The sequence below is a fragment of the Palaemon carinicauda genome, chromosome 1, assembly GCF_036898095.1.
Source record: "Palaemon carinicauda isolate YSFRI2023 chromosome 1, ASM3689809v2, whole genome shotgun sequence".
Lineage (NCBI taxonomy): Eukaryota > Metazoa > Arthropoda > Malacostraca > Decapoda > Palaemonidae > Palaemon > Palaemon carinicauda.
The window spans coordinates 73,274,622-73,301,431 of record NC_090725.1 but is presented as its reverse complement, the minus strand read 5'-3'; the positions used below and the strand labels follow the sequence as shown (position 1 = coordinate 73,301,431).

Below are 26,810 nucleotides of genomic sequence, written 5' to 3'. Positions count from 1 at the left end.
CATTCACTCTCTCATGTACATCTGGTTCCACTCCACCATTTGCTGCAACAAGAGACCCCAAGTACTTAAACTGATTTACTTCAAGTAACTCTCCATTCGGCATGACTTTCAACCTAGCACCACCCTCCCTTCTTGTGCATCCATAACCTTAATTTTACCCACATTACCTCTCAACATCCTTCTCTCCCATACCCTTCCAATCTCTGTCACCAATCAACCAAGCTTCTCTTCCGAGTCTGCAACCAGTACAGTATCATCCGCAATTAACAACTGAATTTCCTCCCACTCGTGATCACTCTCGTCTATCAGTTTCAATCCTCGACCAAACACTCTAGCATTCACCTCTCTCACCACTAAATTGAACAACCATGTTGACATCACAAATCCTTTTCTCAGCCCCACTCTCACTGGAAACCACTCGCTCACTTCATTTCCCATCCTAACACATATGTTACTGCCAATTTATAAACTTTTCACTGCTTGCAACAACCTTCCACCAATTCCATCTAACCTCATCACATTCCACATCACTTCCCTACAAAAATCTATCATACGCTTTCTCCAGATCCATAAACTCAACTTACACCTCCCTGCCTTTTGCTAAATATTTCTTGCATATCTGCCTAACGGTAAAAATCTGATTCATACATCCCCTACCTCTTCTAAAACCACTGTGTACTTCTAAGATTGCATTCTCTCTTTTATCCTTAATCCTATTTATTAGTACTCTACCATACACTTTTCCAACTACACTCAACAAACTAATACCCCTTGAATTACAACACTCATGCACGTCTCTTACCTTTATATATAGTGGTACAATACGCGTACACACCCAGTCTACTGGTACCATTGACAACATAAAACACATATTAAACAGTTTCACAACTATTCAAGTACATCTCAGTCCTCACACTGTAACGTATATATTTCTGAATTTGAGCAAGATGCTCACCTCTGCTTGATGAATGAAATATAATGATTGTTCCCATGATCCCTAGGGATAAGGTATAATTGTCCTTAAAACTCCAAATTAACCCCTAATAAAGTTATTCAGGCTTGAAAAGGAAACTTTGACAGCCAATATGATAAACCATGGAATTTTGAGTGAGAAATCAAAACTTCTTTTTGTTTATGGATGAATTTTTACCATTTATATATGAAAAGATAGAAAATTTTATATTCTTGAAATTTGTAGAAAGGTTTGCAAAATTATCAAAACTTATATATGAAAAATGTAATGTTAACAAACATTGCAAATATTTTTTTAAATACAGAAATTGCAAAGAAAATTAAAAGAAATTTAGCTAGCAAAATTATCTATAAAATGGTTTTTAAATGATAAAAATCGTTTGAGAAACAAAAAGGAGATTGTTTGAATTGACCCCAAATTAACACTTTCAATGAGGCAGAGTTGCTCCCCTTAAGACAATTTAGAATTCATGTAGAACGTGCAGTATGGAAGTATAATTTTATTTCAATATTCCTTTGGCTGATATTTTAAAGAAAATTTCAGGAGTCATTGGAACAAAAGGGCTTTAGTATGAAGTATTTTTCCAAAGCCTAGAATTAGACTTAGACTATCAAAAAGCTGCCATATATGCTTTTCCATTGTGAGTGGCAAAATTAGAGTTTGAACATTTTTGTAGGACAGTCAAAGGGAAAAGAGCAAGTTAATGAAAATCTGAAAGTAGTGCAGTTAGGACTAAATCAATCTTCCAAAATACCTTTTTTACTGCTTCATCATCAAGTGTTTTGTAAGTAGTGCTCACGTTTAAGGAGTTAAAAAAAGGCGTAAGACACTTTAGTGTCGTTAAACTTTCTGTATTGAATTTACCAGATATGTAGGTGCCTTATTTAGAATATCCTAGGCTGAATTTTTTTATATTCATGTTATATTCAGTTTGCCATCTTAAGAGTTGTTGCCTTTACATCTAAGAGTTAATGATTCTAATTTGGATATAAATAAAGATTTTTTCAGTTTTCCTCCATCTTGCCGCCCAACCTCTTTTAACATCATAGAACACCAGTAGTGTTATCCTCCAGTTGCTCCAGTGTTCAATTGCCTCCCTGGCTCCTGTGTATTTGCGTCATATTCATACATCCAATCCAATCATAACTACATCATGAATTCAATGTTTAAGCAAGTGACCTCAATGATTAAGTGTGAAAACTACTCATGCTTTTATTTGTACAGCTTGGACTTAGATGCTTGGATCAATGACCCACCGTCGGAGAGTGAAGCAGATGATTATGACGAAGAAGGAGAAAAGGCTGACATTTTCGTGAAAGCCGAGTCATCCTCAAGAGAACGTAAAAAGGAAAAGTATGAGCCAACGGAGGATGAATTGCAGAAAGTAAGTGGAAATATTCAGAAGAAACAGGTTTAATTTTCTTGAAATTGGAAATTGTCATACCTTATGTTACAGTTGAGGCGGGGGTATCTCAGTACCGTCTACTGAATATAATAGAGTAAGAGATTTATAACAAACCAGGAAGTGGGAGGTGGATGGCAATGCTGTGATAAATAAGAAGCTCATAGAAGAGGTAGAATATTTGTTTCCTTGTTAATACACTGGGTTTAGAATAAATATTGAGAAGGCAGTAAGAAGAGAAATTACAGATTAGAGATAATGGTAGGTGATTGTAAGACTACTGTGAGGTAGCTATCCCATAATTAGACAGTTTAATGCCTTGTGATTCTTTCGAGCAGGAGAGAAGAAACAGAAATCTTAAAAGATGGAAATGGTTTTGATGTGTTATGAAAAGGAATGATGAACAGTTATTCAGAATATCAGATTTAGAACCAGCAGTACAGCACAAATGTCTGTAGAACACTAAGAAATAATTGAAAAAGGGCTTTGTGGCAAAATTAGATCAGAAAGGAATACAGTTTTAAAGTAAACAAGTCAGAAGTAAATGGAAAGAAATGATTATCAAATCCATAAAGGGAAAATTGGGTGAGAAACCATTATTTCTATTAACCTCACAATATTGATATTGCTTCTTCAGAAGCTCGATTTTAATTGACACAACTGTAAAAAATTCCAAGATTAAAGACATTTCTTCCATAAACACATGCCCGTAGTAAAGGAATGGGACATTCTAGTGGTAAGTGATAAAAAGCCCAGAACTGATACACCTGAGTCCCTTTGTTCTTTGTTTCTTTTCTTTGTGGGGTAGTTCAGACTTTCTCCAGATTGTTTGCTTATTACTATGTATTAAGATGACTTCCCCTAGATTTGTTACCAATTACAGTGTGGAGTGTTCAGGGAAATTGTTTCTGTGGGATCATGATCCACAATCTCTTTGTGTATCATGTCAAGGGCAATACCGTAATTTAGATTTGTTCCAACACAGAGACTTACCTCGAACTACTGTCTTAGGAGGTACCTGGAATCTCCTCTCAACCGACCAGAGTTTTGTGTAGTTTACCCTACTTCCGTTTTCTGTGAGGATCACCTCGGGCGGAAGGATACGTGCCCTGAGGCTAACCCCGAGTCAGGCCACATGCTAGCTTGGGTCTCGACCCTCAGTAAGTTCTCTGGTCGCGTCGTGATATCATCTCGACGCTCTCCTTATCTCAGTGCAATCCTTTGTGTCCCCGACTCTTGTGTCCGGCGTGTTCCCACGTGGTACGCTGTACTTGCCCTTGTGCTTTCCCTTGTGTTTTTAAAGTGTTTACTTGCCCTTGTTATCCTTTTCCAGTGAATACCTTTTGAAAATGGTAATTCTGGTACTAACCTAATCTTATTTTCCAAGTAGTCTAGTGTTAATAGCATTTCTTTCAGTAATGGTTAAGAAAGTTCACTACACAGTGCAGATTCTTAAGCCTCTTACAGAGCCTCAAATTCTTCAATTACTTTAGACCCTTTTGCTTCAAAAGTTCAAAGTTGGAGCAAATGCTTTTTTTGTCGACCAGGCGGACATGAGTCTTTTTATAGTTTATTTATGACATATTTGTTTTTGATGTTGTTAATAGTTTATATATGACATGTCTGTTTTGACGTTATTTATTTTAGAATGATTTATTGTTAATTTGTTCTCTTCATTTATTTATTTCCTTATTTCCTTTCCTCACTGGGCTATTTTTCCCTTTTGGAGCCCCTGGGCTTATAGCATCTTGCTTTTCCAACTAGGGTTGTAGCTTGGATAGTAATAATAATAATAATAATAAACCCCCTTAAATTGCTGAAATGATAATCACACTATCAGACAACTAGATTATGAGGCAGAAGACCAAGTTGGTAATCTGGAACCTAACATACCTCCACTTGTTAATATAAGCACTCCTAAATTATCTCATGTTACATTTGTCAAGGGTGTGATGTCGTATGATTCCCTCAAGTTCTGATAAGGTGAATGAAGTGTTGACTAAAGTTGATTATTTGCTTTATGTTTCGGCTGACAGTGTGCTCCGTTTGTGTACAAGCTCTGTCTCTAGCTCAACACAGGTTAACAAAAGCGTGGTAAATGCAGGCAGTAGTACATCATCTGCCAAAACATGTTCTCTATATGCACATGCACAGCAACCCCCTTATATAGTGGTAAATTTACTGGGAATTCAGCTGATTTTCTCTTGGTTCAATCTGCAATGCAGGAAGATGAAGAGAAAGAAAACACGGTTCCAGACCTTGAAATTGAGGAATTATCTTCTTTTCAAACATTGTGTAACTTTATTGCTGAGAAATACCCTGATAAGTTGAGTAAGGTAAGTTCGGAAGCTTCTTATATTTCCAAGTATGTAAAAGAAGCTACTTCCAAGACTGTTTATACCCCTCACTTTTGCAACTTCCTGGTGAATAGAATTTTCAAGTTATTGTCTCAGATTCAGAAAAGCCTGGAAATTCTTTTAATCCAGCCTTTAAAAACTCATTAGTTGCATAATCTTGTCGTAGATCTCAATTTGATTTCAAGTCTTGACCCCAACATTGTGCCTCATAAATAAAAATCTTTAAATTTAGGTTTTGAAAGTCGAAATTTATTTTGTAGGTAATCTTGAATCACTTCCTTTGCATATTCTATAATAGGGGATATTTTGAGTCTCGTAGAATAGAAATATGCAGGGCATCAGGATTTGAGTTTGATTTTAGATTATCTTAGCTGTTTAGGTAAAACTTGTGTTAGATGGCACCTGTGAGGCATTATCAGCCTTTGTGTTTAATTGACCTTAAGAGAAGAGAACAGGTATGTAACTCAATGGTGGGGTCAGTCTGCGAGATACAAAAGCTGACGTCATTTTCTTCACTATCACTATTCTGGGATCTCTGTTAGATGGTAAATCCACGATTGATAAAAAAGACCGAGAGCACCACAAAAAAATTCAACACTTAAAATTCCAAAAAGAAGGATGTTGTTCAGATGGCGCTCGCGTCGTGGCGTGGGTGGTGTGGCGCTGGGGGTTGGCTAGGGCCTTTGTATCGGCCCATCCCTTTGACGAAGGAATTAACTAAATGGAAGACAACCTGTGAATAGTGGATTTCATGCGCCTTTGCTTTATACACGACACCCAAAAGGTGCTCGCGCGAGGGTTGTAACCTCAGCATTCCATGCTTTTATCTTTCTCTGGTATAATTGGAAGGTTTTATCAGAAAAGATATACAAGAAGGACTTCTTTTCACCGGGCGCCGCAGGTCTCTCCCCAGAATTAGATTTTTCCTTCGTCAAAATCCCTTAAGTGGTTGCTTAAGTAGAGAGCAGAACTCGGACGGATGTCTAGAGGTATGTGTTTAGAAATACTCAAGTTCCACATTTAGATCTAATGCTCTAACCTCAGAAATGTCAACATCAAAAATCTGATATAGACTTTCAGGAACGGTTACCAACCGGACTCGAAGACCTTATCGGAGAACAGTATGATGGTCCTTTCCAGTGAAGTATAGTAGCAGAAAAACTTTCCTGCTTCTTCCCATTTTGGGTAAGCCTGCATACTGATCTTTGGCTGCTAGCTGTGGTCAAAGAATGCTACTGGATTCCTCTAACCTCTCCTCCTTTGCCAAAGAAATCAGTTCTGTATCAGAGCTTTCTTACCTCGAATGTTACAGTTAGAAATCTAGAAACTTCTAGAGAAGGATGTGGTAGAAGAGATTGTAAACTCTTTTCTGGGGGTATTACCAGAGGTTATTCCTACTCACTAATAGCTCAGGAGGTTGGAGGCCAGTTTTAGATGTCTCAGCCCTCAACAAGTTCACAGTGTGTTCATAAATCTTTTAAGGAAAAGGCCTCAACAGTTCTGGTGGCAATAAAGCAAAAAGATCTGTTGCCAACAGACCTCTTCGATGGATACTTTTACATTGGTCTCAGTTGAAGGAAATACCTCTGTTTAGTCAACGGGTCAAAGATTTACCAATTAAAGTGCCTGTGTTTTGGGCTCAGTACTGCCCATCAGCTATTCACCACATTGATGGCCTCTATCTCAAAATGGTTAAGGTTCCTGAGAATAAAAGTTATTTTTTACCTGGATGATTGACTAATTTTAACCCTTTTACCCCCTAAGGATGTACTGGTACGTTTCACAAAAGCCATCCCTTTACCCCCATGGACGTACCGGTACGTCCTTGCAAAAAAAGGCTTTTAAAATTTTTTTTTTTATATTTTTGATAATTTTTTGAGAAAATTCAGGCATTTTCCAAGAGAATGAGACCAACCTGACCTCTCTATGACAAAAATGAAGGCTGTTAGAGCTTAAAAAGAATATACTGCAAAATGTGCTGTGAAAAAAATAACCCCCTGGGGGTTAAGGGTTGGAAATTTCCAAATAGCCTGGTGGTAAAAGGGTTAAGCAATTAATTAGAAAGGATTCAAGTTCAACAAGTATGGTTACTCAGGTTGTAAGATTGGTTGGGTGTCTTGATCTATTTCAAGAAGTCCTTCCTGGCTCTTCCTCGAAAGATTTTATATTTGGTTATGATAATAGGAACAGTTCTTTTTCATGTTTTTCTATCATTGATTAGGATCCAGTCCTTATTTCTTACGACCGAGATAGGGACCGAGACGTGTCCAAACTTGATCTGAGTTTATGTTGAACTCGAAAGGAGAAGTGTCCATAGATTTACTATGCTGTGTCATATTTATCAATATTTTCTTATTGTATATTATTTCATTTTTTTGGTTCATAGGATAATTTTGACTTTGAAATTGAAGACACGAAGACGCTGGTGTATCGGTTATCACTCGCCGCTAGAATGTTAATTACTAAGGGCATATGTTTATTAATTGGAAAGAAAAAGGAATATTTTGTCATTTAAACAATTTTACTGGTAAAGGCCAAAGAGAAGCAGTATGAATCTTTGGTGATTATAGAATTAAGAAATTTTATTATTAAATTTTTTTTTAATTGTTCATCATAGTCTTAGATGGACAGTACGTGTAGATATAGAACAGAATCTCCTTTTTCATAATTTCCCAGAATTAAGATCATTTTGCAAGACTTAACATTAAAGCATATACTGAATTTTAGTTTGATTTTTATATCAATAATTTTTGTGAGCTGTTCAGTCATCAGGATTAATTAGCAGTGAAGTCAGAGGAGATTTTGTCAATGACGAAATCTGTAAAGGATGAAAGGAAAATTTATTTTGAATATTGTTATCTCTGAAGAGTTTTCAATTCAACCTTGTATAATTTTTAGTTGCGCGATGCTAGAAGAGCAGAACAGGCAAGCAATCCATATTATGTGAAGTCATTGTCACAATCATCGCCAAGGCCCAACCATAACAACATTCAGGTGGATGAGATTCCAGTTGCGGCGTTAGATTTGAATGTATCACTAAAAATACCAGGTAAGGTTTTGGAGGTTTTCAATATTAAACTTACCCGATAATCATGTAGCTGTCAACTCCGTTGCCCGACAGAATTCTACGGGAGGGATACGCCAGCTATCACTATACTAGAAGGGGGTGTACTCACAAGCGCCACCTGTGGCCAGGTACTACAGTACTTGTTGTTGACGCCACCTCACTTTTTCCTCTGTCGTGCTTCCGGCAAGACGTTCTTGGATACGCTTATGATTTTGGAGTATTGTTCACGGTTTGGTGAAGTATTTCTCTAAATTTGCAGCTATTCGCTATACTGGAAACTTCTATATTAGCTTAGTTAGCTTTTGGAATTATTTTGATTATTTATGGTGACGAAGAGAGTATGAACTCTTTTTCACCTTTTAATGGCCGACCCTTCCCTTAGACGGAAGTGTTGGTGTCTAAGAGAGTATAGACTCTCTTTCTTAATTTTGCTTAACAAAAGTTATAGATTATTTTATATCTCTCCGCCTCTTATAGGCCTCTTCGATTAACTTCCTTTTATTATAAACTTATTAAAATTAATTTTTATATTTGTTTATATTCGACCTTCCTAATAGTAGGCGGTCTTTTCTTGGTACCGAAGTTAATTAACTTGAGCCCGTCATTTCGGTTTTACCTGTTAACATATTATGCTATTTTAATGTCTTTGAAAGAATTTCTTTGATAGTCTCGTACTGTTTTCAAAGTTGAACTAACGTTTTGTTTTGTCTCTGCAGTTGTTGACGTTCAGAACGTTCAACTTGCGCTCTATCGTTACGATAGAGAAAGAATTTTCACGTTGCAGTAAGAGTAACCGTGTCTAGCGTTTTGTTCATTCTTTCTTAACTTAATGGTTTTAATCCTAATAAAGGAACTTTTCATTTTGGGAAATATTTCAGTTTTTTCCTTTAACAATAATATGTTTTAACGATATATATGATTGGGCTCTTCTCTCAGGTTCTAAGTCAAGAGAGAGAGAGAGAGAGAGAGATAGAGACGGAGGGAGAAAGAGGAGGATAAACGTTTCATTCAAGCGAGTAACGTTGTTATCGTTTTTACTCTTCTCCCTAGTCTCTTTAGGGGAAGAAGGTAAACGTTTCTAGAGTGATCTAGTGTTTAGTCTCTTTCCAGCCACTGAATTATTTATCTTTCTTTAGATTTTTCTGTTACATTGTAATTCTGTTTTCGCAATTACTAACTTTTGAGAAAGGATAGAATTGCGTGTTTCAGATACAAACCACTTAAAGTTTCGAGTTCAGTGAAATAAGTGCAAACAGAAAATCAAAGTGATAAGTGATTAGCGCAAAGTGTGTCAGTGTTGTGCGTGAGGGTACTTCTGTGCGGGCCAGTCGTCCTCCCAGTCCGGGACCTCTTGCAAGCTCCCAAGCCCAGGGGAGAAGCAATGTCGAAGGGCAAAAGGGTTCAGCAGGCCTTGATCGGCGCACAGAAGTATCCTCGGTGGTTACGGGCGTGTCTTACCGAGACCGTCACTCCCACCCGCAGACGATTGAGCCCTTATTTTGCTCGTCTGCAGAAGAAATTGAGGGGAGAAAACGCTGGTCTCAGGTCTCAAGACCTCTTAAACGTAAAGTCCAGACCTATGCCAGACGTACGAAGTTAGAGTTCAACAACCCGGATGCAGTCATTGGGTTAGCTCTGACTCTCCTCAGTCATCAGCTTGCACTCCGCCTAAGAGGAGTAAGGTTCTGCCGCAACAGATCTCTGCTGTTAAGGCTTTACCTCAGCAGACCTTAGTGTCTGCCGACCCCAAGTTGACTCTACTGCAGTCCATGCAGTCACAACTTTCGGTCTTGATGCGTGAGTGTCGGGCTGAGAAGGTTGCGCCTCCGCCTGCGCTCGCTCCGCCTGCGCTCGCTCCGCCTGCGCTCCCTCCGCCTGCGCTCGCTCCGCCTGCGCTCGCTCCGCCTGCCAGGCGTACGATGTTGAGCCACGTTATGAGTTTACTGATCCCAGTGGTGTGCTGCTCCCTCCGCCTTCCTTAAGGCAACCTCAGCAATGGGAACAGGAGGCTTATACCTCTCTTCCTCCGCTTCCACTTGCTGTTCCACCAGTGAGGCAACACTCGCTTGAGGTGCAACAACCTCTCCCATCCATGAGTCAGTCTCCTCAGCTCTCGCTGCAGCGAGCTCAACCCTCCTCAAGGCAAGCACCTCAACACCTTAGCCTTGCGCCTCAGGAGCCTCAACTTGCGAGACTTTTACTGCGTTCTGCGCAGCCACTACCTTTTCGCTCTCAGCTCACACCGCAGGAACCTCAACTCGTTCCTCAGGAACTTGCTACTGCGCATCCGCCAACCACTCAGCAAGCGCAACCCTTGAGTTCAGCCACTCATGCCAGGAGTCAGCCTCCTCCACCCATGCGCCTACCTTCTGCTACTTCCTTTGATCAGCCTTTGCAGACTGAGCCTCAGGTGTTCCCTCAACAGAGTCTTGAAGAGGAAACCACAACTATTGTTGTTCCAGCTCGTTCTGACTCTGCTGTTCAGCATACCTTACCTCCATTTTCAATCATTATGATAATGGAGGTTATTTGTATTACTTATAAAAATATATTTGTATTCCTTGCAATATATTTTTAACAATATCGCAAAATATGGCAAAAATATGAATCATGAGTTATGAATGTAAGGTAAATATTATGTTGATATTAAAACCCCATGCAAGCATGCATAAGCACTCTAGCACTGGTCATGGAATTTCTGAGAAATGTTAAACGCCATGCACACGCTCTGCTTACCTTACAGCATGCTCTACATACAGCATGCTCTGCTTACAGCATGTTCTGCATACAACATGCTCTGCATACAGCATGCTCTGCATTCAGCATGCTCTGCATACAACATGCTCTACATACAGCATGCTCTGCTTACAGCATGCTCTGCATACAACATGCTCTGCATACAGCATGCTCTGCATTCAGCATGCTCTGCATACAACATGCTCTGCATACAGCATGCTCTGCATTCAGCATGCTCTGCATACAACATGCTCTGCATACAGCATGCTCTGCATTCAGCATGCTCTACATACAACATGCTCTACATACAGCATGCTCTGCATACAGCATACTCTGCATACAACATGCTCTGCATACCTTACCGCATGCTTCTCAGTCACACATCTTTGGTTGTTGCCAACTCACTAGACTGTCAAGCAGTTTCATAACGTTGCCTTCTAGTCTGCTGCTTTTGCACCAGTGAAACCCTCACTGAGAGAACTTAGCTTTTCTAGGATATGGTCCCTGTAGATGAGAAAGTTCTTTTCTCCCTCCTTCTGATATTCCCTTGAGGACTCTGTCATTTGGAGGGAGCCTTTAGCTGCGTAGCCTCCTATGGACTTTTATTTAAGCATAACATGCTTCCAGGGAAGGTAATGGTTCCACTTCAGTCGCTAATCCCGTCTGTTACCACACCTGCTCCCATAGACCTTGAGCTGTGTTGCAAGACATGCAGTCCAAGCTTAGTCCTTGTTAGAGGATTTTTTGTTTACGGAGTCATGTGTCACGGGGAAGACGTTCAACAACCAGCAGAAGTGACTTGTTGTGACGCAGTGCGGCAACCTCAGCAACCCGATAAGGAGTTGTCTGTACGGCCCAGAGTCTAGACAGATTCGGGTTGTCACTGTACTTCCTCGCTTGCCCATGGTTGACAGTTCACAGACTGTGCAGCAGTACCATGATCTTGTGTCCGGCTCCGCAGACGACTGGCTTTTAAGAGCTCCCACAAGTCGTCGCTGTCTGGAGATTTTCAAATGGACTATGGATCTGACCAAGGAACTGGGCCTCCTGGTCAATGTTGAGGAGTCTCAGCTCGTCCCATCCCAGACCATTGTCTCCTTGGGTATGGATCTTCAGAGTCGAGCTTTTCGGGCTTTTCCGTCGGCCCCAAGGATCTTCCAAGCCCTAGAATGCATCCAGAGCATGCTGAGAAGGAACCGATGCTCAGTCAGGTAGTGGATGAGTCTAACAGGGACACTTTCATCACTGGCCCTGTTCATCGTGTTAGGGAGACTCCACCTCCCCCCCCTTCAGTATCATCTAGCTGCTCACTGGATAAAGGACATGACGCTAGAGACGGTCTCAGTTCCTGTTTCCGAAGAGAGGAGGTCTTCTCTCGCGTGGTGTAAGAACAGCTTTCTTCTCAAGGAAGTCTACCTTTGGCTGTTCAGAAACACGACCGCCGTCTCCTCTCGGACGCATCAGACACGGGCTGGGGTGCGACTTTGGACGGACAAGAATGCTCGGGAACATGGAATCAGGAGCAAAGGACACTTCACATCAATTGCAAGGAGTTGTTGGCGGTTATTCTGGCCTTGATAAACTTCAAGTCCCTCCAGCTTAACAAAGTGGTGGAGGTGGACTCTGACAACACCACAGCCCTGGCTTACATCTTCAAGCAGGGAGGGACTCTTTCGTGGAAGTTGTTCTAGATCGCAAGGGACCTACTCATCTGGTCTAAAGATCGAAAGCTAACTGGTAACGAGGTTCATTCAGGGCGGTATGAATGTCATGGCAGATCACCTCAGCCGGAAGGGTCAGGTCATCCCCACAGAGTGGACCCTTCTCAAGAATGTTTGCAGCAGACTTTGGGCCCTGTGGGGTCAGCCAACCATAGATCTGTTCGCTACCTCGATAACCTAGAGACTCCTGTTGTATTGTTCTCCGATTCCAGACCCAGCAGCAGTTCACGTGGATGCTTTTCTGCTGGATTGGTTCCATCTCGACCTGTATGCATTCCCGCCGTTCAAGATTGTCAACAGGGTACTTCAGAAGTTCTCCTCTCACAAAGGGACACGGCTGACGTTGGTTGGCTCCGCTCTGGCCCGCGAGAGAATGGTTCTTAGAGGTACTGCAATGGCTGGTCGACATTCCCAGGACTCTTCCTCTAGGAGTGAACCTTCTAAGGCTACCTCACGTAAAGAAGGTACACCCAATCCTCCACGCTCTTCGTCTGACTGCCTTCAGACTTTCGAAAGACTCTCAAGAGCTAGGGGGCTTTTCGAAGGAGGCAGCCAGAGCGATTGCCAAAGCAAGGAGAACATCCACTCTCAGAATCTATCAGTCTCAAGGGGAAGTCTTCCGTAGCTGGTACAAGACCAATGCAGTTTCCTCAACCAGTACCACTGTAACCCAGATTGCTGACTTCCTGTTATATCTAAGAAAAGTAAGATCCCTTTCAGCTCCTACGATCAAGGGTTACAGAAGTATGTTGGCAGCGGTTTTCCGCCACAGAGGCTTGGATCTTTCCACCAACAAAGATCTACAGGACCTCCCTAGGTCTTTTGAGACCTCAAAGGAACGTCGGTTGTCCACTCCAGGCTGGAATCTAGACGTGGTCCTAAGGTTCCTTATGTCATCAAGATTTGAACCTCTCCAATCAGCCTCTTTTTAGGACCTCACATTAAAAACTCTTTTCCTCGTGTGCTTGACAACAGCTAAAAGAGTAAGTGAGATCCACGCCTTCAGCAGGATCATTGTTTTCACATCTGAAACGGCTACATGTTCCTTGCAGCTCGGTTTTTGCTAAACGAGCTTCCTTCACGTCCTTGGCCTAAGTCGTTCGAGATCCCAAGCCTGTCCAACTTGGTGGGGAATGAACTGAAGAGAGTACTTTGCCCAGTTAGAGCTCTTAGGTACTATCTAAAAAGGTCTTAACCTTTACAAGGACAATCAGAAGCCTTATAGTGTGCTATCAAGAAACCTTCTTTTCCAAGTTCTAAGAACTCAGTTTCTTACTATTCAGGCTTCTGATTAGAGAAACACATTCTCATCTGAAGGAAGAAGACCTTGCTTTGCTGAAGGTAAGGACACATGAAGTGGGAGCTGTGGCTACTTCAGTGGCCTTCAAACAGAGCCATTCTCTGCAGAGTGTTATGGATGCAACCTATTGGAGAAGCAAGTCAGTGTTCGCATCATTCTATCTCAAAGATGTCCAGTCTCTTTACGAGTACTGCTACACCCTGGGACCATTCGTAGCAACGAATGCAGTAGTAGGCGAGGGCTCAGCCACTACATTCCCATAATCCCATAACCTTTTAACCTTTCTCTTGAATACTTTTTATGGGTTGTACGGTCGGCTAAGAAGCCTTCCACATCGTTGTTGATTTGGCGGGTGGTCAATTCTTTCTTGAGAAGCGCCGAGGTTAAAGGTTGTGATGAGGTCCTTTAGTATGGGTTGCAGCCCTGTATACTTTAGCACCTTTGAGTTGATTCAGCCTTCCAAGAGGAACGCTGCGCTCAGTAAGGAAGACGATCTTATTAAAGGCAGAGTAACGGTTCAAGTCGACTTCCTTACCAGGTACTTATTATTTCATTGTTATTGTGGATAACTGATTATATGAAATACGGGATACTTAGCTATCCTTTAGTCTTGTACACTGGTTTTTCACCCACCCCCCTGGGTGTGAATCAGCTACATGATTATCGGGTAAGTTTAATATTGAAAAATGTTATTTTCATTAGTAAAATAAATTTTTGAATATACTTACCCGATAATCATGATTTAATTGACCCACCCTTCCTCCCCATAGAGAACCAGTGGACCGAGGAAAAAGTGAGGTGGCGTCAACAACAAGTACTGTAGTACCTGGCCACAGGTGGCGCTTGTGAGTACACCCCCTTCTAGTATAGTGATAGCTGGCGTATCCCTCCCGTAGAATTCTGTCGGGCAACGGAGTTGACAGCTACATGATTATCGGGTAAGTATATTCAAAAATTTATTTTACTAATGAAAATAACATTTTTCACAATCTTTCGTATTGAAATTTTCTGGTTTTTTAGTGGTTACCACTTCCTTCACTGCCCCCAACACTTTGCATCCTTCATTCACTCTCTGACGTACATCTTCTTCCACTCCACCATTTACTGCAACAACAGACCCCAAGTACTTAAACTGATCCACCTCCTCAAGTAACTCTCCATTCGACATGTCATTCAACCTCACACCACCTTCGCTTCTTGTACATCTCATAACCTTACTCTTACCCACATTAACTCTCAACTTCCTTTTCTCACATACCCTTCCAAATTCTGTCACTAATCAGCCAAGATTCTCTTCCGTGTCTGCAACCAGTGCATTATCATCCGCAAACAACAACTGATTTACCTCCCATTCATGATCATTCTCGTCTACCAGTTTCAATCCTCGTCCAAGCACTCGAGCATTCACCTCTCTCACTACTCCATCAACATACAAGTTGAACAACCATGGCGACATCACTCATCCCTGTCTCAGCCCCTCTCACACCGAAACCAGTCGCTCACTTTATTTCCCATCCTAGAACACACTTTACTATCTTTGTAGAAACTTTTCACTGCTTGCAGCAACCTCATCACATTCCACATTGCTTCCCTATCAACTCTATCATACGCTTTCTCCAGATCCATAAACGCAGCATACACCTCCTTACCTTTTGCTAAATATTTCTCACATATCTGCCTAACTGTAAATATCTGATTCATACATCCCCTACCTCTTCTAAAATCACTCTGTACTTCTAAGATTGTATTCTCTGTTTTATCCTTAATCCTATTAATCAGTACTCTACCATACACTTTTCCAACCACGCTCAACAAACTAATACCCCTTGAATTACAACACTCATGGAATCTCTCTTACCCTTATATAATGGTACAATTTATGCACAAACCCAGTCTACTGGTACCATTGACAACATAAAACACACATTGAATAATCTCACCAACCAATCAAGTAGTCACACCCCTTTCCTTTAACATTTCAGTTCTCACACCATCCATACCAGGTGCTTTTCCTACTCTTGTTTCATTTAGTGCTCTCCTCACTTCCTCTCTCGTAGTCTCTCTCATTCTCATCTCCCATCACTGGCACCTCAACACCTGTAACAGCAATATATCTGCCTCCCTATTTTCTTCAACATTCAGTAAACTTGCAAAATATTCTGCCCACCTTTTCCTTGCCTCCTCTCCTTTCAACAACCTTCCATTCCCAGCTCAGGTTAGGTGCTCTCTTTGCCTCAGTTATCTTGCGCTTTACTTCCACATTTTTCTCTCTATATCTTTCATACTTCTCTACACTATTACTTTGCAGCCATTCTTCAAATGCCTTCTTTTTCTCTTCCACTTTTACCTTCACTTCTTCATTCCACCATTCACCACCCTTCCTCATGCTACTCTAACAATCTTCTTGCCACACACATTACTTGCAATCCCAACAAAATTTTCTTTTACTAACTTCCACTCCTCCTCTATATTACCAGTTTCTCTCACTTTCACGCTGTCATATGCCATTTTCAACCTTATTTGATGTCCTCTTTTTACCTCATGTTTTATTAACTCTTCAACCCTCACTAGCTCCCTTTTACATCCTCTCACTCTATTCCCCCACTCTTTTGCTACAACTCATTTTCCTTCAACTAAAAAATGATCAGATAAACTGTTAGCCATTCCCCTAAACACGTGCACGTCTTTCAATCTTCCAAACAGTCTTCTAGTTATCAACACATAATCCATTAAAGCCCTTTTTTACCTCTCTTCCATTTGCCACTCTTACCCATGTATACTTGTTTTTATCTTTCTTTTTGAAAAAGCTAGAACTTATCACCATCTCTTGCTCAACACACATATCTACCAGTCTCTCACCACTCTCATTTTCACCTGGTACGCCATACTTCCCACTGACACTTCTACCTCTCCAGCGCCCACTCTAGCATTTAAGTCACCCATGACAACTACATAATTCCTTCTACCCAGTCCTCTACAAACCTAGTTAATTCATTTTCCAGAACTCATTCCGCTCTTCTTCACTTTTATCACAACCTGGCCCATACCAACTGACAAACATCAAACATTCCCTACTCAACCTAACCCTTACCCACATTAACCTAGATGATATCTCCTTCCATTCCACTACTTTACCCGTCATCCATTCACTCAACAATAAAGCCACACCCTCTCTAGCTCTTCCCCTTTCAACCCCAAACACTCTACCAGTCATTTCACTAAACATCACTTCACCTATCCCTTTTCTGTGTCTCACACAAAACCAATATATCCATCCTTCTATTTCTAAACATACTTCTAATCTCACATCTTTTACTCTCTATCGTACTACATCCATGCACATTCAGACACCCCAAAACTTGAGTGTGGGGAGTAGTCGCCCTCCCCCCCGGCTCACCTCACAGGAGACACCAATACTACTTGATTAATTCTTACTTTCAATATAAGTAGATAAAATCCTAAGATTTGAACAAATATTAGGAATTTGCTATTTTTCAATATTAAACTTAGCCGGTGATTATATAAGCTGCAACTCTGTTGCTCGACAGAAAACTCTACGTTCAAAATACGCCAGCGATCGCTATGCAGGTAGGGGGTGTACATCAACAGCGCCATCTGTTGAGCAGGTACTCAGTACTCAATGTAAACACAGAACCAATTTTCTCTCTGTCGGGCTACCGGCAAGACCTACTAATTCGCTGTTACTAACTGCATTTGTTTTCACAACTATTTGGTGAAGTACACTATTCTAGTTTTGAGCTTTCGCTATGCAGGTGTTTTATCTTCATCTCAAAACTTGAACTCGTTTTGGATAGATTTAATTATGGTGACAAAGAGAGTATGGACTCTCTTTCACTTTTAAATGGCCGACCCTTCCCTTAGACGGAAGTGTGTTTAGGTTTTTAGTAATTTTGCTTAACACGTTATAGATCTATATATTTTATATCTCTCCGCCTTTAGTAGGCCTCTTCGATTAACTTTCCATTTATTATAAACATATAAAAATAAATTTTTATGTTTTGTTTATATGCGACCTTTCCTGATAGTAGGCGGTCCTAACTTGGAACCGAAGTTAATCAACGTTGAGCCCGTTATATCGTATTTAGCCTTTAAAGAATTTAAAACTTTTTAAATTTAATGTTTTATGAAAGATTTTCTTTGATAGTCTTCGTACTGTTTTCAAAGATGAACTACGTTTAGTTTTTTAGACTACGCAGTTGTTGACGTTCAGGACGTTCAACATGCGCTCTATCGTTACGATAGAGAGAGTGTATCACGGTTTCACTTTGCAGTAAGAGTAAATCGATTCTGACGTTTTGTTCTTTCTTTCTTAGCTTAAATGTTTTAAATTCTAAATTAAAGGAACTTTTTATTTGGAAAACCTTTCAGTTTTTTCCTTTAGTCAAATAACATGTTTTTTTTTTGACGATATATAATGGGGCTCTTCTCTTAGGTGCGAAATCAAGAGAGAAAGAGAGAGAGAGATAGAGACGGAGGGAGAGAGAGGAGAGAAAACGTTCCGTTCAAGCGGGTAACGTTTTTCTCGTGTTACTCTCGTCCCTAGTCGCTGTACGGGGAAGAAAGTAAAACGTTTCTAGGGTTTTATTCTTGTCCCCAGGCTATGTGCGGTGAGAGATTGTAAACGTAGTTTATTTGAACTAGTGTTTAGTCTCTTTCCCAGCCACTGAATTTTTTATCTTTATATATGTTTTCTGTTTTTTGCTAGTATTAATGAGCTGCATTATACGACTGATTTCGCAATTACTACCTTTTAATGAAGGGTAGAATTGCGTGTTTCAGGTAGAAATCAGTAAAAGTTTCGATTTCAGTGAAATAAGTGCAAAACAGAAAATCGATAAAGTGATATGCGCAAAGTGTTACAGTGTTGCGTCCGAGGGTGCGTCTGTTCGTGCCTGTCGTTCACCTAGTCCGGGACCTCTTGCAAGCTCCCAAGCCCAGGGGAGAAGTAATGTCGAACGACTTATGGGTTCGAGAGGCCTTGATCAACGAACAGACGTTTTTTCCCTCCGTGGTTTCGGGCGTATCTAACCAAGATCGCCCCACCCACACAAAGACGAGCGAGCCCATTTATTTCTCGTCTGCGGAAGAGGTTTCTCGTAAGAAACCATGGACCAAGGTCTCGCAGCTTATTAAGCGCAAGTCGGTCCCTTCCGCGCAAGTCCAACGGCCCAGTTGTAGCCACTGGGTCAGTTCGGACTCGCTGCAGTCTTCCGACGACTGCTCACCTCCTAAGAGAGGCAAAGCGGTACCGCATCAGGCAGTCACACCGTCTGTTGCCGCACCTGCTCCTGTAGACCCTAAGTGGTCTTTGCTGCAGACCATGCAGTCTCAGTTAACGTCATTGATGCGGGACTTTCGTGCGGAGAAGGTTGACACTGCACCAACCTCTAGCCTACAACCAACCACGGTTGTGCGTCCTGTGGACGCTGAGGCGACCTTCTGCCGCACTCCAGCTGAGAGAGTCCCGCCACCCATGCGTTCCAGTGTACCCTGCCAGCCGCATGTTGACGTTCAGTAACGCACGGAACCTTCCGTTGACGTTCGAGAGGTACAACAACAGTCTAAGTTGTTTTGTTTTGACGCGGTGCGTCAACCTCCGCATTCTAGAGTTGTTTTGACTGCTCAGTCTAGACAGTCAAAGCAGTCTCGAGTGGACACTGTATGTCCTCACGCACCTGTTGTGGTTGACAGTTCAGTTGTTGACAGTTCACAGACTGTCAAGCAGTTACATGACGTTGCCTTCTGGTCTGCTACTAATGCACCAGTGAGAGACTCACTGAGGTAACCTAGCTTTTATCGGACAAGGTTCCTGTAGATGAGGAAGTTGCTGTTCTCCCTCCTACTGATATTCCCTTGAGGACTCTGTCATTTGGAGAGGAGCCTTAAGCTGCTTAGCCTCCTATGGACTTTAATTAAATCATGATGATTTTTTAAGGATCTTCGTCCGGATCTTGTAACTGCTGCTCCTCGTTCGCCTAAACGTCAGAACCTACACTAGGCCTAGCTACTTCGAAGCCGTTGTTTTTAAGCTAGTGCTCTCTCGCTCTCCTAGAGAGCGTTACGTTGGCTAGGCGACTGGTTTTTGCACCAGGAGGAGTTTTAGGGATACAGCCTTTGATTTCCCTTCTTTTAAACTGACTTATAGAGCGAGAGTCTGATAGGACACGAGAGAAGTTCTCGGCTTGGGAGTTCATGCCTCTGCCCAGATAGACTTCTCAATTCTGGTAGACTCGCCCTGGCGCCTAGCCAGGAGACGCTCCAAGTTGTTTACAGGTCAACTTCTCAACTTTTGTCGAGCCTTTGAAGTTTTGCTGTACTATTATGTCACACATAACAAGGCTTTCAGGGATGGTAAATGGTTCCGCCTCAGTCGCTAACCCCGTCTGTTGCCACACCTGCTCCCGTAGACCCTAAATGGGCTTTGCTGCAAGACATGCAGTCCAAGCTTGCGTCCTTGATAGAGGACTTTAATGCGGAGAAGAACCTTCTGGCCAACAACCTTCCAACCGGTCGGTTGTGCGCCCTGTTGACGCTGAGGTAACCTACTCGCGTCTGCCAGTTGAGGTGGTTCCTCCTTCTGGCCAACAACCTTCCAACCGGTTGGTTGTGCGCCCTGTTGACGCTGAGGTAACCTACTCGCGTCTGCCAGTTGAGGTGGTTCCTCCTTCTGGCCAACAACCTTCCAACCGGTCGGTTGTGCGCCCTGTTGACGCTGAGGTAACCTACTCGCGTCTGCCAGTTGAGGTGGTTCCTCCACCGATGCGACCCAGTGTGGGTTGCCAGTCGTACGTTGACGTTAAGCGACGCTCGGAGGTGGTTGTTGACGTTCAGGACGTTCAACAACCAGCAGAGGTGACTTGTTGTGACGCAGTGCGTCAACCTCAGCAACCCGGTAGGGTGTTGACTGCACAACCCAGACAGTCTAGACAGTTTCGGGTTGACGCTGTACTTCCTCGCGCACCCATGGTTGTTGACAGTTCACAGACTGTGCAGCAGTTCCATGATATTGCGTCCGGCTCCGTCACGCATCCACCAGTGCGACCGGATTCAGCGAGTCAGACGTTGCCCACTCCGTTGCCGTTTCCTCATCAGTTTCGGATGAGGAACCCTCTGATGAGAACGTTGCTGAACAAGACGATCAGCCCCCAGCCCTGCTATCCATCCAGAAGATGCTGAAGAAGGAACGCTGCCCAGTCAGGCTGTGGATGAGTCTGGTAGGGACACTGTCATCCGTGGATCAATTTGTGTCACTAGGAAGACTACACCTCCGTCCTCTTCTATACCATCTAGCTTTTCACTGGAAAAAGGACAAGACGCTAGAAGCGGTCTCGATCCCGGTTTCCGAAAAGGTAAAGTCTTGTCTGACTTGGTGAAAGGACTATATCAACCTTAGAGAGGGTCTTCCCCTGACTGTTCAGACTCCCAACCACGTTCTCTTCTCGGACGCATCGGACGTAGGCTGGGGTGCGACATTAGACGGTCGGGAATGCTCGGGATTATGGAACTCGAGTCAAAGGACAATGCATTTCAACTGCAAGGAGCTACTGGCAGTACATCTGACCTGGAAAAGCTTCAGGTCTCTCCTTCAAGGCAAAGTGGTGGAGGTGAACTCGGACAACACCACGGCTTTGGCGTACATCTCCAAGCAAGGAGGGACCTACTCTCTGACATTGTACGAGATCGCAAGGGACCTCCTCACCTGGTCTAAAGGTCTAGACATATCACTAGTAACGAGGTTCATCCAAGGCAACTTGAATGTCATGGCAGATTGTCTCAGTCGGAAGGGACAAATAATTCCAACAGAATGGACCCTCCACAAGGATGTATGCAAGAGACTTTGGGCCACCTGGGGCCAGCCAACCATAGATCTCTTCGCAACCTCGATGACCAAGAGGCTCCCAATATTTTGCTCACCAATCCCGGACCCAGCAGCAGTTCATATAGATGCCTTTCTACTAGATTGGTCACATCTAGATCTATATGCATTCCCTCCGTTCAAGATTGTCAACAAGGTACTGCAGAAGTTCGCCTCTCACGAAGGGACAAGGTTGACGCTAGTTGCTTCCCTCTGGCCCGCGAGAGAATGGTTCACCGAGGTACTTCGATGGCTAGTAGACGTTCCCAGAACACTTCCCCTAAGGGTGGACCTTCTACGTCAGCCACGCGTAAAGAAGGCACACCAAGGCCTCCACGCTCTTCGTCTGACTGCCTTCAGACTATCGAAAGACTCTCGAGAGCTAGAGGCTTTTCGAAGGAGGCAGCTAGAGCGATTGCTAGAGCAAGGAGAACATCCACCCTTAGAGTCTACCAATCGAAGTGGGAAATCTTCCGAACTGGTGCAAGTCAGTATCCGTATCCTCGACCAGTACCTCTGTAACTCAAATAGCTGACTTCCTCTTATATCTGAGGAAAGAACGATCTCTTTCAGCTCCCACTATCAAGGGTTACAGAAGCATGTTGGCATCAGTCTTCCGTCACAGAGGCTTAGATCTTTCCAACAATGAAGATCTACAGGACCTCCTTAAGTCTTTTGAGACCACGAAGGAGCGTCGTTTGGTTACACCTGGTTGGAATTTAGACGTGGTACTAAGATTCCTTATGTCAGACAGTTTCGAACCGCTACAATCAGCCTCCCTGAAAGATCTCACCTTAAAGACTCTTTTCCTGGTATGCTTAGCCACAGCTAAAAGAGTCAGTGAGATTCATGCCTTCAGCAAGAACATCGGATTCTCATCCGAAACGGCTACATGTTCTACAACTTGGTTTTCTAGCCAAAAACGAGCTGCCTTCTCGGCCTTGGCCAATATCGTTCGATATTCCAAACTTATCGTATGGTTAGAAATGAACTAGAAAGAGTCTTATGTCCTGTAAGAGCTCTTAAGTTCTATTTAAAACGAACTAAACCTTTACGAGGCCCGTCTGAAGCTTTATGGTGTTCAGTTAAGAAACCATCTTTGCCTATGTCAAAGAATGCTTTATCCTATTTTATCAGACTGTTAATACGAGAAGCTCATTCCCATCTGAATGAGGAAGACCAAGCTTTGCTGAAGGTAAGGACACACGAAGTTAGAGCTGTCGCAACTTCCGTGGCCTTTAAACAAAATAGATCTCTGCAAAGTATAATCGACGCAACCTATTGGAAAAGCAAGTCAGTATTCGCGTCTTTTTATCTTAAGAATGTCCAGTCTCTTTACGAGAACTGCTACATTCTGGGACCATTCGTAGCAACGAGTGCAGTAGTGGGTGAGGGCTCAACCACTACAATTCCCTAATTCCATAACCTTTTTAATCTTTCTCTTGAAATGTTTTATTATTGTTTTTTGGGTTGTCCGGAAGGCTAAGAAGCCTTTCGCATCCTACTTGATTTGGCGGGTGGTCAAAGTCATTTCTTGAGAAGCGCCTAGATTAGAGGTTTTGATGAGGTCCTGTTGTATGGGTTGCAACCCTTGATACTTCAGATCCTAGGGGTCGCTCAGCATCCTAAGAGGATCGCGAGGCTCCGTAAGGAAGACGTACTTAAAAAGGCAGAGTAATTGTTCAAGTCGACTTCCTTACCAGGTACTTATTTATTTTATGTTTGTTATTTTGAATAACTGCTAAAATGAAATACAAAATACTTGGCTCATAATAATGTAAACAAGTAATGCTGGTCTCTACCCACCCCCCTGGGTGTGAATCAGCTTATATAATCACCGGCTAAGTATAATATTGAAAAATGTTATTTTTATTAATAAAATAAATTTTTGAATATACTTACCCGGTGATTATATATTAAAGGACCCTCCCTTCCTCCCCAATAGAGACCCAGTGATCCGAGGAGAAAATTGGTTCTGTGTTTACATTGAGTACTGAGTACCTGCTCGACAGATGGCGCTGTTGATGTACACCCCCTACCTGCATAGCGATCGCTGGCGTATTTTGAACGTAGAGTTTTCTGTCGAGCAACAGAGTTGCAGCTTATATAATCACCGGGTAAGTATATTCAAAAATTTATTTTATTAATAAAAATAACATATTTCTGTATTCTAATTATGAAATTTCTCATTTCAGGAATGACATCATTAGACAAGTATCAAGTTGTAGATGGTTGGGAAGTGGGCAAAAAGCGTCATCCTAAGAAGCAGAAGAAGCGAAGTAAAAGAAGAGGAAGAGTTTCATCAAGCAGTGAAGAGGTTAGGCACACCATTTTGGAGTTGATATAATATGTATAGTAAAACCCCTAAAATGGGTTGTTCCTACATGAATACAAACCACCTTCCTTTAATAGGAGTTTGATTCAAGTGCAGCTGGAACTCTGCAGTTTGAACCTATAAGAGGGTGTCGGCTATTGCCGGTAATTACTGCCTGGTGTTGCAGAAGGTCCGTCCTTCTTGCTGGTACACTGATCAGTCACTTTGATTCCTACTGCCAACTAACACTGAAATGCTATTGGCATATCTCTTCAAACTAGGATTTAGAAAATCTTATCTTTCTCTTTTAAGTGTGTGTGCACATATGCTTGCCAGTGCCAAAGACAGACATGAGGACCTGCCCAGGAGAGTCGGGAAAATGCGTCGCTATTACGACCGGCAGGGAGGTACATCCTCTTACTGTGCTTTGTGCCTTTCATGCAGGGGCCATGTATGCCACTTGGATTCCCTCTGTAAAGGATGGTTATCCTCCAAGTGGCAGGTGTATAGTAGGAGGCGTAAGAAGGCGGCTAAGTGAGATTTTTTTCCCTCGGATTCATCCTAGAGGTTAAAGAAATCGGCTAACAGCCCACACTTATACAATACCATGGATCTGCTCTCTCTCTCTTTCTCTCTCTCTCTCTCTCTCTCTCTCTCTCTCTCTCTCTCTCTCTCTCTCTCTCTCTCTCTCTCTCTCTCTGTGAGTGTGTGGATTTTTTTAAATTTAATTATGTATGCTTGAATGATTTTCTCTTAGAAGGTTTTTTTCAATATTTAACTTGGCCGGTGATTATATAGCTGCAACTCTGTTGCCCGACAGACAACTCTACGGTAAAAACTCGCCAGCGATCGCTACACAGGTTGCGGGTGTGCCCAACAGCGCCATCTGTCGTCCAGATACCCAGTACTCAATGTAAACAAAGACTCAATTTTCTCTCTGTCGAGCTATCGACAAGACGTACTTACTCGCTGTTGCTAAACTGGAGTTTTTTCACAACTAATTGGTGAAGTACTTTATTCTAGTTTTGAGCTTTCGCTATGCAGGTGTTTTATCTTCATCTTAAATCTTGAATTCGTTTTGGATAGATTTAATTATGGTGACAAAGAGAGTATGGGCTTTCTTTCACTTTTAAATGGCCGACCCATCCCTTAGACGGAAGTGTGTTTAGGCTTTTAGTAATTATATCACGTTATAGATTTTCCTCTATATATTTTATATCTCTCCGCCTTTATTAGGCCTCTTCGATTAACTTTCCATTTATTATAAACATATAAAAATAATTTTAATGTTTTGTTTATATAGACCTTTCCTGAGAGTAGGCGGTCCTAACTTGGAAACCGAAGTTAATCAACGTTGAGCCCTTTATATCGTAATTAGCTTTTAAAGAGCTAAGGGTTTAAAACTTTTTAAATGTAATATTTTATGAAAGAATTTCTTTGATAGTCTTCGTACTGTTTTCAAAGATGAACTAACGTTTAGTTTATTTATGCTACGCAGTTGTTGACGTTCAGGACGTTCAGCATGCGCTCTATCGTTACGATAGAGAGAGTGTATCACGGTTTCACTTTGCAGTAAGAGTAAATCGATTCTGACGTTTTGTTCATTCTTTCTTAGCTTAAATGTTTTAAATTCTATTTTAAAGGAACTTTTTATTTGAAAAACCTTTCAGTTTTTTCCTTTAGTCAAATAACATGTTTTTTTGACGAAATATAATTGGGCTCTTCTCTTAGGTGCGAAATCAAGAGAGAAAGAGAGAGAGAGATAGAGACGGAGGGAGAGAGAGGAGAGAAAACGTTCCCTTCAAGCGGGTAACGTTGTTCTCGTGTTACTCTCGTCCCTAGTCGCTGTAAGGGGAGGAAGGATAAAACGTTTTAGTTTTTTATTCTCGTCCCCAGGCTATGTGCGGTGAGAGATTGAAAACGTAGTTATATGAACTAGTGTTTAGTCTCTTTCCCAGCCACTGATTTTTTTTATCTTAAAATATGTTTTCTGTTTTTTGCTAGTATTAATGAGCTTGCATTATACGACTGATTTCGCAATTACTACCTTTTAATGAAGGGTAGAATTGCGTGTTTCAGGTAGAAATCAGTAAAAGTTTCGATTTCAGTGAAATAAGTGCAAAACAGAAATCGAAGTGATAAAGTGATATGCGCAAAGTGTTACAGTGTTGCGTCCGAGGGTTCGTCTGTTCGTGCCTGTCGTTCACCTAGTCCGGGACCTCTTATATGCTCCCAAGCCCAGGGGAGAAGTAATGTCAAACGACTTATGGGTTCGAGAGGCCTTGACCAACGAACAGACGTTTTCCCTCTATGGTATCGGGTGTATCTTACCAAGATCTCCCCTACCATAAAACGAGAGAGACGTTGTTTCTCCTCATCATCCGAAGGCTTTTCGCATAAGAAACCTGTCACAAGGTTTCGAAGCCCTTAAGCGAAAGTCAGTCCTTTCAGGACAGGTCCAGCGTCCTGGTTACAACCATTAGGACAGCTCTGACCCTATGCAGTCATCGGATAACTGCTCGCCGCCTAACAAAAGCGTAACACAGACTCCGAGTGTCTTTTTTTGTAGGCAAAGTGTTGCGGTCACAGACGTTACCCTCGTCTCTTACCACAACCATTTCCGTTGATCCTTAATGGGTTGTATGGCAAGACATGCAGTATATGCTTGCCTCCCTTATGGAAGACTATTCTGCCGATTAGTCCGTTGAGTCTAGCCGTTTATCTCATCGATATCCTGGCTTTCAGCCAACCTAACATTCCTTTGTGCTTACTGTTGACGTTGGCGTAGCTTAGTCACGTCAGTCAGGTTGTTTAGAACCACACTCGATGCGGTCTCGTGTGGTTTTTCAGCCGCATTTGGACGTTAGGCCATTTGCTGATGCTCCTGTTGACGTTCAAGACGTTCACTAACAATCGGAGTTGACTTGTTTTGACGCTGTACGTCAACCTCCGCATTCTAGAGTTGTTTTGACTGCTCAGTCTAGGCAGTCAAAGCAGTCTCGAGTGGACGCTGTGCGTCCTCACGCACCTGTTGTGGTTGACAGTTCAGTTGTTGACAGTTCAC

General features: G+C 42.2%; 1 protein-coding gene across 3 annotated transcripts in view; it reads left to right on the top strand.

The window, feature by feature from the left end:
• The window catches only part of g (adaptor-related protein complex 3, delta 1 subunit-like garnet), a 229,698-nt gene that overhangs the window by 149,718 nt on the left and 53,170 nt on the right, over window positions 1–26,810 (top strand). For all 3 annotated transcript variants that reach the window (XM_068382137.1, XM_068382140.1, XM_068382127.1), the window contains exons 15-17: window positions 2,198–2,357; window positions 7,631–7,781; window positions 23,628–23,749. In XM_068382137.1, the coding sequence (XP_068238238.1) occupies window positions 2,198–2,357; window positions 7,631–7,781; window positions 23,628–23,749 (433 nt within the window). The remainder of the gene's footprint in view (window positions 1–2,197; window positions 2,358–7,630; window positions 7,782–23,627; window positions 23,750–26,810) is intronic.